At 26.3% G+C, this 14,809-nt stretch overlaps 1 protein-coding gene across 18 annotated transcripts in view; it reads right to left on the reverse strand.

Moving 5' to 3' along the window:
* The window catches only part of LOC112687435 (sorbin and SH3 domain-containing protein 2), a 53,253-nt gene that overhangs the window by 5,940 nt on the left and 32,504 nt on the right, over window positions 1–14,809 (reverse strand). For 13 of the 18 annotated variants that reach the window (XM_025560135.1, XM_025560152.1, XM_025560136.1 and 10 more), the window contains 12 exons: window positions 11,001–11,203; window positions 10,848–10,932; window positions 10,687–10,767; window positions 8,688–8,801; window positions 8,198–8,331; window positions 8,051–8,123; window positions 7,837–7,875; window positions 7,182–7,314; window positions 6,969–7,107; window positions 6,817–6,881; window positions 6,579–6,751; window positions 2,547–5,615 (listed from right to left, as the gene is read on the reverse strand). In XM_025560135.1, the coding sequence (XP_025415920.1) occupies window positions 2,547–5,615; window positions 6,579–6,751; window positions 6,817–6,881; window positions 6,969–7,107; window positions 7,182–7,314; window positions 7,837–7,875; window positions 8,051–8,123; window positions 8,198–8,331; window positions 8,688–8,801; window positions 10,687–10,767; window positions 10,848–10,932; window positions 11,001–11,203 (4,308 nt within the window). Of the gene's footprint in view, window positions 1–1,005; window positions 1,214–2,546; window positions 5,616–6,578; window positions 6,752–6,816; window positions 6,882–6,968; window positions 7,108–7,181; window positions 7,315–7,836; window positions 7,876–8,050; window positions 8,124–8,197; window positions 8,332–8,687; window positions 8,802–10,686; window positions 10,768–10,847; window positions 10,933–11,000; window positions 11,204–13,761; window positions 13,979–14,809 lie in introns of those variants that run through there. The other 5 variants (XM_025560148.1, XM_025560139.1, XM_025560137.1 and 2 more) reach the window with 5 other exon arrangements.

Here is a 14,809-nt window from a genome sequence, read left to right on the forward strand (position 1 = left end):
ATGTAAATATAGCATACCCGATAAAAATTGAAGGTTTCTACATTTTTTAGATATACATATATAATACATTTTTGATAATTTTACACGAAAGACAATAACATAAGTCAATAAATAATATGAATTTAAATTTTTCAAAATCCTCTTTATTTTTCAATTTAAACTCTAATCGGTGATTTAAATAAAACCATAAAACAGTTAATATAATAATTTCTATTTTTTTTTCTATTGTTTTTCCGCAATATGAATTCATCTCTAAATACTTTAAATAAATTGATTATTATTATGTATAAATATGATTTTAATGTTGAATTTGTGGGAATGAAAGATGTTTTTTTTTTAATCAGATCCATTAAACTCTGTATAACTACTGCGATTCTTGTACTTGACACCTATACTTTGTACTAATTTTATTTATTATTAAGTGTATGTATTTTATGTACTACCTACTAATATAAGAGTATTTTATGTTTAAAAATTTAATTAGAAATCACGTCAGAAATGAATCAAATCGAAATTATAATTTGAGTTAAAATAGAGAATATTTTGATTACTATCTTGTAATATTGTGGTTTATTCTTCTACTTTAATAAATTGACATGCTGGTATTTCTTCTGAATATGTAAAATGTAAACGTATTTACAGATGTACAATTATACTTATTACTATCCATCTATGTTATTACCAACGAAATTACAGTACAACATATGTGTTAAAAATATACAAGTCAAATTGGTTAACTCCTCAGAATTAGTTGATTTAGAATCGGAATATTTGAATGAAGGAATACCCATTATTCATTTTTAAGCCGACGCATGACAAATATAATACTTATAATGACTTTTTCTTTATTTTATTGCAAGTACCTACTATAATGACCTCCAAAAACCATTTAAACTCTGTCCTTGTGCTAATGTAAAACCTAAAACTTTTAGCTCATTTACAGTTATTCATTTGTCAATTAGCTTGATTGCTATTAACACTAATAATGTCGAATACAGTACTTACAGTCTCCGTTGACAACGATCCTCCTCAGACTGACTGTTCTGGCAGGCAACAAAAGCGGTTTTTTCACGCCATCGCCAGCCATAACACTCAATACTCAAATTTTAATAACACTATCGTACAGCGACAAGTAATAGCACACCGAACCGGCCCTACTCGACCCATGATACAACGAACGACATCGTCCAAAGCCGAATGTGTACTACCACATGTTCGGCGGCAAAACAATCGGAATGGGACAACGGACAACCTACAGGCGATCGCAGCGCTCTCGTCTGGTGATTCCGTTTATAATTTGTATATTATGATCGGGGTCAATAACGTGGAAGAATGTCACAATAATGTATTCACTCACCCATGGTGCACAGGAATTTGGGTGTTTTAAATCCTATCTGGATTTCACGGGTAGCCTTGAACCTTGTCAAGGTTAATTTATGTGTGTATCCATTTGATGGTTCCTTTTCTGTTATGTGCCGTAAAACGTACATGGACCGTATTTTAATACTTTCGGTTTCTTTAGATGTTTAATTAATTAATTTCATCGCGTGTAATAAGACCATTGATAAAAGTCATTACGGAACTTCCGATATATATATTTATGTACTGTAGTTAAAATCTCCGATGTACCATCCAAGTGTTCACATGTAATATTTTATACGTAGTTGACTTTCTAAATCGGAACTGTTGGGGTGCAGTTAAAGTACAGTAGAACCTCGATTATCCGTGTTAGCGATTAACCGTACTCACTCTTCCGAAAATTTAAAAATAAGTATGGACTGTTGATATATATGTAGTTATAATCAAACGTTTTATATTACATAATACACGATATCGAAAATCGTATTAACGACATTTTTGACGATAATAATATGAAGATAAGCAATATTGTACATCGATTATTATATTTATCGAATCACCTTCAGTTTACTTTTGTTTTTCACTATCGCCGAACGTAACGTGCGTAATATTATGGATGTATGTATTACATTATTGTATGTATATTATGTAATTTCTAATTATAATTGAATCAAAATTTTCAAAATTTTATTATTATAAAATTCTACCTGTGTATTCCTAATTGTAATTAAATAAAAAATTTCATTATTATAAGAAGTCTTGATTAACCGTGATTTTCATTTATACGTGTGACCCCCTCCGTATCATTACCCCAGATAATCGAAGTTCCACTGTATACCTATTATTGTGTAAGTGTCGAATGATCTTTTTTTTTATAAAACAATCATTATTTTCAGTTTCTTCAAATATTATCCTAACAATATGAAAAAAAATCGTGTTTATGTAGACACTTAAATTAGCTACATACCATACATATGTGCATGATAAAGAGAATAATAATTATATACGAGTTTATAAATGTTCTAAAATAATTAAGATTTAAAAATGGAATTATTGGCAGTTTTTATAGTTTAATATTTTATTGTTATATTTTTTAATTAATCAAAAATATTTAAATTTAGAACTGTTTTTTCTATAAAACTAATGTGCGTTTTATATATTATTGTGTTTAGATAAATAATTAGCACCTTTAAATTTAACAACCGATGGTTTTGGCGGTAATGTTGGCTGTTGGGTCCATACACCATTCCAAGCTGGTGTCCATCTATACTTCGGCTTATGAGCTTCGGGATTATACGGTTGGTTTAAAAATCCATCATGTTTGGAATGTTTCAAAATAGAAGGATGATGATGTTTTCTGCTATATCTTACTGGCGAGGCAGACTTCGGTCTTGATTTTGGTTTAGTCATCGGTTCGGGTTCAGGATATCTATGAGCCATCCAATTACACTCCAGAAACGGTATCATTTTTCTTGCTTCTCTTAAATCAGGAGTAGATGTATAAAATTGTCCCAAAATAAACGCTCGGTTTTTGTTTTCGAACATGGTTCTTATTCTTTCTACTTCGCCTTTGGTTAGCTTGTCTTGAAGACTAGCTAGTTTACTAATAACATTTATGCGGGGCATAAGTCTGTTATCTGGTCTTAATGGGCATTTAGGCACTGGGCTCTTACAACGTTCATATTTTGTTTTTAGATTTTGTACATCACCATATTCATGGTATTTAATTTTATTCGTATGAAGTTCGGGATCACTTTTATATCTTTTAATGGTATTCAATTCAATCGGAGAGTGTAGAAATCTAAGATCATCGAAGCTTTCAAATTTTCTACAGAGCTTTCTTACTGCTCCGTTTTTAATTCTACTTAAATATTCGTAGCTACGATCGGGAGATGGAGATATAACTCTTCTCATGCATTCTCTCTCTCCTAAAATACATTTCATAGACGAAAAGCTTTTAGACGTATGTAAATTTGTTTTTTTTGTCCCAAGATGTATAACTGTGGAAGCAGATGAACTTGATTCACTAACATTTGTACCATTAGCCCAATCAGATACCATTTTTTTCTTGTCTTCGTTATCAGCTAAAACTAATAAATAATTTTTATCATAACATTTCGCAAAAGATTCTTCTTCAGATACATCTATGGAGTAGCAAGTTCTTGGCGAAACACTTTCGGAAGTATTTTTCTTACATTTTACTGATGCGACTGCTCCTAAAGTTTCTTTAGGTATCACCAAATTTCTAGAATGTTTTTTATTTTTTTTTTCCAATACTTCAATACTAATATTTTTTGAAATTTTTTTCTTTTCATTTTCACTTAGACATACTGAACCAATTGAATCAGCTTTTCTAAGGCCTTCTTCTTTATCTTTTTTTCTAACAGGTCCCATTGAACTTGACCTTACGTACAACGAAGTATTCAATTCTGATTTTTTCACTCTATCGTTTACTTCGATTTCATAATCGTTTCTCATTTTATTAGTTTGTAATGATCTTGGTATTCTTTCTCCTTTTATATCAGTTATTGTGCTATAAACTTCATTAAGTTGTGTTTTTAGTCGATTCAATTGTTCCATTGAAAGACTGCTCCATATTCGACAACCAATATTTGATGGACTTTTAGAACTTGATCTTCTAGGTATAGAAGTGCAGTTTCTTTCTCTATCTTCAGATACAGGGCGACCTCTTTTTGATGAAGTAATGTGTTCTAAAGATGTAGCTACATCTTGCACGGAAGTTCCTCTCCAAAGTGGTCGATATACATTTACTTCAGGCTTACGATAGTTGTCGATCCCAATTGCATGGAATTTTCGTTTTAAATCAATTACTGAAGACTCTTTATTTCTCAAACCACGATCTAAATTTTTTTTCCAGCGTATATCTTCTAGGTCTTTTGTCTTGTAAAGCACATCTTTAGATTTTTGAACATCTTCCAATTTTGCATGTAATGATTTTATTTCATTTTCCGCCCTTTCTTTTACTCGAATAGTCTTCCATTTATCATAGTCTATTAAGTCTCCTCTTGATCTCACTTTATTACTTGCTTTTTCGGCTGTTTTTTCTAACTCTCCCAATCTTTCCAAACTACAATAAAAATTATGCAATTCCTTAAAGCGCTCAGATTTTTTACTGGAGTGTCTTAGTTCCCTTACATAAGTTTGATATTCATAATCAACAGCAGCATTTTTTACCCGTTCAATAGGTTCTTCGGCACTTTTAGACCGTTGACATCGACGAACTCCAGTTACACTTTCAATTAATTTAACTGGAGCTTGAAAACTTTTAATACGACGAGAAGACGGAGATCGCGAGGGTGGTTCGCTGGCACTTCTACCTTTTAAATAATCTGTACTTTCATCGCCAAACTGATCCCAATCTGTTAACCCAGAACATTGGTATTTATCTAATGATTTAAATTTTGATTGAGATACTGGTTTTTTGCTTGTTAAGTATACATCTATTTTACTTTCTCTGCGTTTAATCACTCTAGGTTTTTCTTTGGTTTTAGTTGGATTTACTTTAGACATTTGTTTTTTAGTATCCTCAGTTAAAAGTAACTGTTGAAAAAATTCTTCTCCAAATTGATTTTGTTTTTCATTATTTTTTTCAGTTTTCTCACTTTTTGAATCTGATTTTGCCGATGTTTTGACAATTTCAATTTTTTTGGTAAGCCGTTTTCCACCGTTAGCTTTAACTAAATTATTTTTTGTCGATTTTTCTTTTGTAGCAGTTTTTTGAACAGCTTTGGAAATTGGAATGCTTCTTGACGGAGTTGACATTGATTTGGTTTTTTTAGACAATGATGTTTCAGAAGAATTTGTTGATGATGTACTGGACCTTGTAAGTGGCTTTCCTTTGGTTGATACTGCCATAGTAACTTTAAGAGACTTGTCTTTTTCTCTTTTAATGTCATTAGTATACATTTTTGAAGAACTTTTTAAACTCATACTTCTTGTTCTCTTATCTGTTTCTGTAGGTTTCAACTTACGAACTTTAAGTTCGACACTAGATTCTACGTCAACTTTTTTTGTCCATCGCTCAAGTCTAGAATTTTTACGAGATGATTCTCGCCGAGGAGGAGTAGGAGGTGATCCCGTAGAACTAGCTGATGATTTGGCTGTTCTTTTAAAATTTGAAAACACTGGATAACAAGTGACTTCTTTCCAAGGATGATGAATTACTTCATTATCGCATTTCATAATTTGAATTTTAGTTAAATGAGACGTAATTGGCAAGTACTCCAACTCCAAATCTATACATCAAATTTGATTATTTTAAACAACTATCCAGATGCTCCATGTTTGTGCAGTACAAGCGAATTATTAAATATTTGTTAGCCCATCATGAATCATTGCATTTCACTCAGCCATGTATTTCGTGCTTCCATTAATATTTGGCAATATTTCCCATAAAAAGTAGACCGTGCTTTTTTTTGTGCGCCCAATTTTTTTTTTTTTTTTATACCATTATTATTATCAATAATTGTAAAGGTGATTGGTGATTTATTTTTATTTTTAGTAGATAAATAATTTAAATTATAAAATTATTGATGCCGATAGTGTAAATAAAATTATGTATAGTAGTGCTCTTAATAATACCAGTCAATAATTTCTTCCCGTTTTATTATTTAACTGTTGTAAATAAAATTATAATTAGCAATATATTTTTTGTTTATCCTATTTATAGAACTACTAATTTATTTTATAATTAATAATGATTTTTTTTTCGTGTAAATTAGTTTACATCAATTTATTTAAATTAACCTAATATCAAAGTATGGACTAATATTATAATGTAGTATCTACAGTTTTGATTACTGTGCATAGTTTAAAAATAAAATAAAAACACCAGAAAAATATTGTTTTTTTCAATTTCTATATCGAGAAAACTAGATTGGAAATAAATGCAGTAGTATTTTACTATATACAATGTATAAGTAAAATAATGAAGTATAGTACTTAGTTATAGGGAATAGTTCAATTTTATAATAAAATTTGTTTCATATTACATTAATATTTACCGTAAATTACTTTTGCATTAAGATATAATGCATATCATGAATAATTTTATTCAAACTATTTGTTACTTATTGAATCTATGCATGCTTATATTTCTTTTACGTCGTGTTGGTAAATTTCGAAGGTGCACATTGGTGAATTATAAAATAATTCCAATAAATTTTATATTATTATTATTATTATTGTATTATTCTAACCTTTAGGTCTTTCAGGGAAATTTTTTCGTAGGCCTTGAAATGGTACTTCTCCACCGTTTTGTATTACTTTATACGCAGTTTTTTGTTCTGTTGGTGAAAGACATTGGGATTGAGTGTCCTGTCTTTTAAATATTAATGTGGAATCGCTATCATATCCAGTTTCTTTCAACGCTCTAAAAACAAATTTAATGAATTATAAACAAATTAACACTAATTTGGTTTTATATGAACAACTTACTGAGCCATATTTGATTTCTTTGATGAAGTACGGTTTTGAGGAAAGGGGATTTGAGATTCTGCATTCTATAAATGAGAAAAAATAAAAATTATACTAATATTTCGATGCCTTAGAATAATGAATAATAGAATAATATAATTAATATAACTCACCTCATCAAACGTATTAACTGCCTCTTCCCACCACTGTTTTGTTTCCTTTTCAGCAATCGAAGAATGTCCTGGTTCATAGTTTTCAATTGGTCTTGGTTGATTTTTGTATCGGTCCTGGCCACATTTTACCGGTGATGCTCTTCATAAATAATTAAATTTGAAAAATTTTAAGTATATAATTATGATATTCATTATATACACCAATATACTTACGACCTTCTAGTCGAGGAAACAATTTTTGAGTGATCACCATCCAAATTTTGAAATAGTCGGTTTTCTGCAAAATCTGAATCGTATCCCTTTTCGGGTTCAGATAAATATCCATCATTATTTCTAGCTCTTGAGTCTAAAATATGTAATTAAAGTTGATAAATTTACATTTAAATACATAAAAATATATATTCATACACTATATATATATATATATATAGCTATAAGCTATTTATATTGAATAAAAATTATGGTTAATAATGCATAATCATTGAACTGTTATAATATCATATTATAAAACAAGATACAATACTACTAAGATTTATTATTAATAATATATATTATGTTAGTTCTTGTAAATTTACATTTCGTAATAAAAATAACTAATATTTGTTTATTTTTATGCACTTAATTTAAATTTAAAATTTAAAATAGTATAAATTTAAAATGGTTAATCCTTATTCAGCAAACAACATAAAAGTTATAAATCTAGTTATTATAAAACTGAAAAAAATATAAAATCAATTTTAATATTGATGCAATTTTGCAATTGTTTAAAATAGCAGTTATTTATGTTTAATGTTATTATTTTAACTTAAGCTAAGCATTTTACTGTATAAAATCAGTCTTTTAAATTGAGATTGTATAGATTTATCACCTCGTTTTAATGTTTTGTATCGTACTGTTACACCTTCATCTGTAATATTATCAACTAATAGTTACATAAATGTTTATAATTTATTTTAGATAATTTTTTTTAACAATTACTAGTATAGTTTTGTTTATAACCCTTATATAAATACGGTTTTAAAATGTATTTATATTTATATCATGTTTTGAATAAAATTATAGTTCAAACAGTAAGTACCCACCATCTGATTGAAACTTATGTAAAGATTCGTACATTTGCTTGTACCATTTTGGTTGATTTGGTTCTTTAATTTCCTAAAAATAAATTACTAATTAAAATATTTTATTGGAATTTATATTAGTAATAAAATTATAAACATTCGACGTACCGATCTTAATACAATAGGAACTCCTTCTTTGGTTGTCGGACCGATGCCTTCATACTTTTTTGCAGTAATTTCAACCATTTTTTTTGGTTTTTTCTCGCTTGATTGATTGTCATATTCGCGCCTTGTCGTATATTCTAAACATAAATCACAAAAATCAATTATAAAGTCAAATAATAACACGGAGCTTGTATTTTTCTTAATCAAGTTTAGAAACATTTATTGTAGTAAATAATTTACATGAATACTAAATCGGTTTATTTATACTTGTGAATACTAATGAAACTTATCTTAATTATTCCACGTGACCACAGCTGATAAATAGGTTTTAATTTATCTAATGTTATGTTACTCAACGTATGAACACGTGAATGATAAAAATCAGCTTTTGACAATATTAAGCTAGATTTTTTAACTGTATGTTTTACACTTTTTAGTTTCAAGGGAATATCCATAGTAAGAAGCTAAACATGATTATTTTGTAGGTACTCACTTATTTCTTCAGTTTCAACATTTCGTTTGACAGTAGAACCTTTTATTTTATTTTCTTTGTTCATATTGTTTTCTTCTGACTCAAGATATGCAGAGCCTTTTGGTAATTGTCCTTCTATAAAGAAATATTATTATTTTTATAAGATTAAGTAATATTTTTTTTCTTCTCATAGCTTAATGGTTCATATAGGACCTGAGCTGCCAAAATCAATTCTCTTCATATTTCACTATTAAATGTTAGATCAACTAACAAATTTCTCCCCAACATTTTTATATCTTTCTCAACAACATCTTTCTATCTCGTACGCAGTCCACCCTATTGGTCTTTTCTTATGTTTGGTTTCAGTTAGTATATTTTTTTATGATGTCGTTATTAGTTCTCCGTACGTGCCCAAACCAATTCATTATTTATTTATTTATCATTATTAACTTTTATTTATGATTAAATATTGGGGTTGTCATAAATTTATATACGACATTATTTTTTTTTTTTTTTTTTTTGATTAAGAACTAGATTAAGATTAAATAAAAAATATTCTAATTTTTTTAAGTTCTTTATTATAGTAATATATGAATATTTTACTCCATCGTAGTGATCGTAAAATAAAAAAAAAAAAATTATACTTATTATTTAAGAGAGTAAACATGACACAAATTCCTCTCCTTTAAATTTCAAAACTAAAAATGGCCAAGTCATTTGATAATAAAGTGCATTTATTATATGTTTATTCAAATTAATTAGTTGATGAAATGTTACAACAACAAGAGTACAAATATTCTAAATATTATTTAAAGCTATATGAATATAAATTATAGAATTTATTTATGAAAGAATATACACATAATTCCTTAAGTTGAAATTTAGTGTAACTATCGTTAGTGGATCATTTGTGAAATTATTAAAATTTTAATGTATTGGTTAGTATAAAATAGTAATTAATATTAAAACCTTAAAATATACTTCATTGGCTTTTACAATTTCAATTATATTGTATCAATTTAATCATTTGCATGCATTTTTATACTTAAGTATTTTATATAATTAAAAGCAATTAAATGTCATTAATTTAAAACGTTCAGTTATTGTTTCATATATTTATCAGCAAATATTTTATGCAGTGAATACATTTTTATTAATCATGATCGTTTAATCAAGTAAATGTAGATAAATTTAACTAGAAATTCATTCACCCTAATCTTCATTTGAATACTGCGAAGTACTTTGAGCATAAAATGTATTAAAAGTAAGTATGAACAATTTTTTTTGTACTATTAAAAATAAAGATAGTGAAAATAATAAAAAAGTTGTGAATTTTGCGAATTATTTGTGTTCTAGTGCTATTCGTGAGTATAACTTTATCATAAGTATTTTATATTTTTCTTTAAGAAAGGATTGAGAAAGGATCCCATATTAAACATATTAAATTTTTAATATAATGTTAAAATAATAATATAATTAATTATTATGTTATTTATTATGTTTATTTTAATGTTAATGTTACTATTATCAATATTAATTACTCTAATTATACATATTAAACACTTAAATACAAAAGAGTAGGTAATTTTTGAAATTGTATAATTGTGTATAAAATATACTATCAAGAAAAATGTATAATAATGAAATATATTGTAATATATTGTTATAAATATTTGCTATACGTACATAAAATATTGATCATAGAAAAATATAAAGAAATCTCAAATAAAGAATAAAGAAATAAAATTAATAATAATAATAATTAATTTAATAATATAATGAAACTCAATTATTCAAATAAAGATGCAATTAAAAGCTATAGTATATTATGCTTAGGTCTATTTTTTTATACCACAAAAGAATAATTTTACTAATTCATAAGCTATAACTATTTTTCAACAAATATTTATATATACATAATTGATAATTTGTGAAATTCTGTAGCGATTTGAGTCAAACATTTTTTTACGTTGGCGTTATAAATTTATAAATGTGTTTATTTAAATATTATTTTGAATACCTCTTGCTTTCTGAAGGAGCGTAACAGTGGGGCTTTGAACTCTTGGAAGTTTCCTGTCGGTGATGTGAACATTTTCATCGCCTTTCACCAAAAGTGTGATAAAATTTAGTGCCAAGTGCAAGACAGGTTTAAAAAAGATGGATAAATATCAATAGCCTTACCTTTTATTGTTAATGGCAATGCAGGAGGAGGAGGAGGCGTTGGTGGACTTAATACCGGTAAATCTGTTGGGGGTTTCGGTGATGCCTACAATTCAAATTTTTTATAAAAGTTAATGCATTTAGTAGTTATTTAATAATTACTAATATTAATACTTTTTGGGTATCCAAGTTAAGTTTTTTTCGTGATAACGTCGGCGATTCAAACTTGATCGGTTTGTAAGTTTTTCTTTCCGGTGTTGGACTGGCATTGGGTGTCCATACTGGAGGCAGTTCAGATGGAGGCGATTTTTTTTCTACTCTTCGAGAAATATTCTCCAAGTCCAATGATTTATGTTTCAATTCCGGTGACCACACACCTGAACAAATACAATCATCCTTATTAGTGACACGATGTGGTCTTAAGACTAACACTAACAACGAAATGAATTCCAAAAAGTCACACACAATACACATGCTTTAGAGTTTGGTTTTGTAATAGCACTAGACTATTTTTTTGTATAATAAGATTGATCCATATACACACATTTACCATTTACATAATATAAAAATATTCAACTGAAATTGTACTCAATGCTAACACTGAAACATATGGTCTTTACGTGTACACCAAACTTGAATGGTTGAGTCGCAGGTGTGTTTTAATTTTTATTTGCATTCTAAATTAATATTTTGTTCAATATTTGTACATTGAAAATTGTATTAAAAAGTGTAACCTAACAAAAATTTAAATTACTTCAATCATTATTCAATAATTATAATTATGATACATTATTATAAATATATAATATATTCTAGATGTAAGTTTATTAATATTTATAAAGGAAAAAATGGAACAAACATAAGTAGATAACTTTAAACTAACATCTACATCGTGATTAGATAAATATATTTTATCATATTATATATTTATTTATGTATATTTTTGGTAACGCTAAACTGACATATGTTTTCCCTTTAATTCAAATATGTTTTTCATTTTTCAAAAACGTTAGTATATAGATTGATAGTCTGATTTATATATGTGTTTATGTATTTTTATATATAAAAACACCCACACCACACATAGGTGCACGTTGCACGTATTATACTAATCTAGAGCCAAAATGCGCACGAGGAAAAAATGATTCAGACGAATGGACAGACGAACTGAAAAAAGAAACATATATTGGCAAATGGTCAAACTCATCTGTGCCAGATGTTGAAGTAAATTAAAAACAAATATTTCTACCAAGATGAACCTATAATGATGAAATTATTATTATCATGTGATAATTTTCAAGTGTTGTTTATTCTAAAATTGGGTCAAAAAAAATTTGGAAATGACGTTCGACCCTAGAAGAAAAAAATCAAAACAAACGGAAGTTAATGTAACATGATTATTGATGATTTGATTTTCTGGCACTAGTTCTCTTATTTGGCATGCGTATGAGCGTTTTCATGGTTTTATATATTTATGTAATTTATTCTTACAAAATTATTTTAAAGAGAACTGAAATATTGTGACAAATATCTAATACATCAATACATATGGATTAAATGTTATAAAAAAAATTAATTATTGTTTTTACATAAAAAAATTCAATTGCATAATCCATGATTGATGAATGATAACCTCCAAAGTAGAATTATAAATTATGCTTATTAAAATTAAAAAATTTCAAATTAATGATAATAATCAAATGATTTTTTAATTACATTAAGTGGTTCAATTTTTTTATTTCAAATTTGGACTTAAAACGATATATACAAATACATTTACACATTTATTTATATATATAGATAGATAGATAGATATTTAGATAAAAAAATAAGTTTACAAGAATAGTTCATCTGAATTAAAAATATTGAAAGAGTAAATTTAGAATAAGAACTTAAAGAAAATAAGTAATATATTAAAATTTGATAACATAACGTATTAAAATGATGGTCGTAAATAGAACTATTGTATAAAACAAATATGTTATGTATTTATTCGTGTTATGAATTTTGAATAAATAAAATAAAAACATGTAAATAAAAAACCATAAATGTAAATTAAAAATACAGATGATAAATTAATTGTGTTATATTTTACAATCGTATAATAAAACAAAACAAAATAAAATGATTTCATATTGAAGTTTTAATTTGAAACAGTTAAATTTAGGTTATTACATTTAAAATAAAACGTTCGATTTTAAAAGTATTTAATTAATTTATAATTTTTTAATTTTTAAGATATTAATAAAATAGAGACTATAGTAAAATTAGTAAATATAATATAAAAATAATACTACTAACGTTAATTTTATAATTATTTTTTTTTATTTGATTAAAATAACATATTTAAATTTTTTTTTATTATTATAGCTTAAATTTTTTCAAATATATTAACAGACATGCACACTACAACTACATGTTCAATTTATTTCAATTTTTTTTATTAATATTGTTAAAATTATATCTAAATTAATAATAATAAAAATTAATATGACAATAGTAAAAAAATATGATTGTATTAACATTATAAATACGATTCATTTGACGTTTATAATCATACTTATAAACATTACTATAATTTTTTTATTTTGAAAGCATATTATGTGAATTTATTATTTAAGTATAGTTATAAAAAAAAAAAAAAAACTATAAAATTGTGAAAATGGTACTCTAAGTTGCGTACATAAAAATAATTGTTTTTAACACTTATTTTTATGTGATTGTGTTCCAAATTTTTCATTAATATTGAAATACGTTGAAAGTATAACAATATAGAAGAAATTGCAAAATATTGTGATATTTTGAACAATTAATTTAGTTTTGTTATATTAGTTATCTAAAAGTATATAATTATTCAGTTTAAATTGTCAAATGCTTTGATATAAAATTGATATTATGTTAAGCCTACAAGTTTAATAGTTTTAAACGATCATACCTGCTTTTTTAGTGTCAGCTCTGAACTGTGGAGTAATTTTACTTTTATCTCGCATCATATATTCATTAATTTAAATACTTATACTAAAAATAAATATTAACTGAAGTTATATTAATATGAAATAAACAACCGGAAACGAAACTTTTCGATTTGCAACGACTGTTTTAGTTTTTGCCACGCGCGCGATTCGGCGTCGGTTTGAATAGTGTACGCATTACTGTTTTTTTGAATACCGCGGGAAATCTCTCTCTCTCTCTCTCTCTCTCCCAACTACTACTACTACTACTACTAGTGGGAGAAAAATGAACATAAAAATATACGGTTTAAATAAAAAAATTTAAAAAAAAATATTGGCTAATGATCTCTGAAACTCAACGTTGGCCGACTTTCTGGCGGCACCTGTTTTATTATTAGATTTACCGGAGGGCTTAATATACAATTTTGTTTTTAATTATTTACACGGTATTAATATACATTTTTTTTGGATAAATAATATGATTTGAATGATTCAATAAATCGTTAATTTTTCTAATAGTTTAAAAATTATAGTTTTTAATGTCACCGAAAAATTGATTTAAATTTAATTTTAAGTATTTAAAATATAAAATATAACATTACTTGTTTATTTAAATTATTATTTTATTTTTATTTAATTACATATTATTTTTTAATATACAATTAGGCTTAAAACAAATTTGATTTATATATAAATATATAATAATATCTAAAAAAATATGTAAAAATATATGTACTAAACATATATATTATACTATATTATACTTATATGCGCAATTAGTCGGGGCGGGGGGCTTAGTCTTCTAAATATTTATCTATCCTACATATTATACATACAGATATAAATTAAAATGTAAGAATATTTTACCAAAGTGATAGCAAAAAACAAAATTAGTCCCTCCAAAAATAAAACCCTAGATGCACCTATGATTGTATTGAATGAAAATGCATATTCAATTCAAAAGATTTATGTAACTGAAATTTAATATAATTTAATTTCAATATTTAAATAATAAAATTAATTAATTAACTA

The sequence above is a fragment of the Sipha flava genome, unplaced genomic scaffold, assembly GCF_003268045.1.
Source record: "Sipha flava isolate LNK unplaced genomic scaffold, YSA_version1 34_pilon_pilon, whole genome shotgun sequence".
Classification (NCBI taxonomy): Eukaryota; Metazoa; Arthropoda; class Insecta; order Hemiptera; family Aphididae; genus Sipha; species Sipha flava.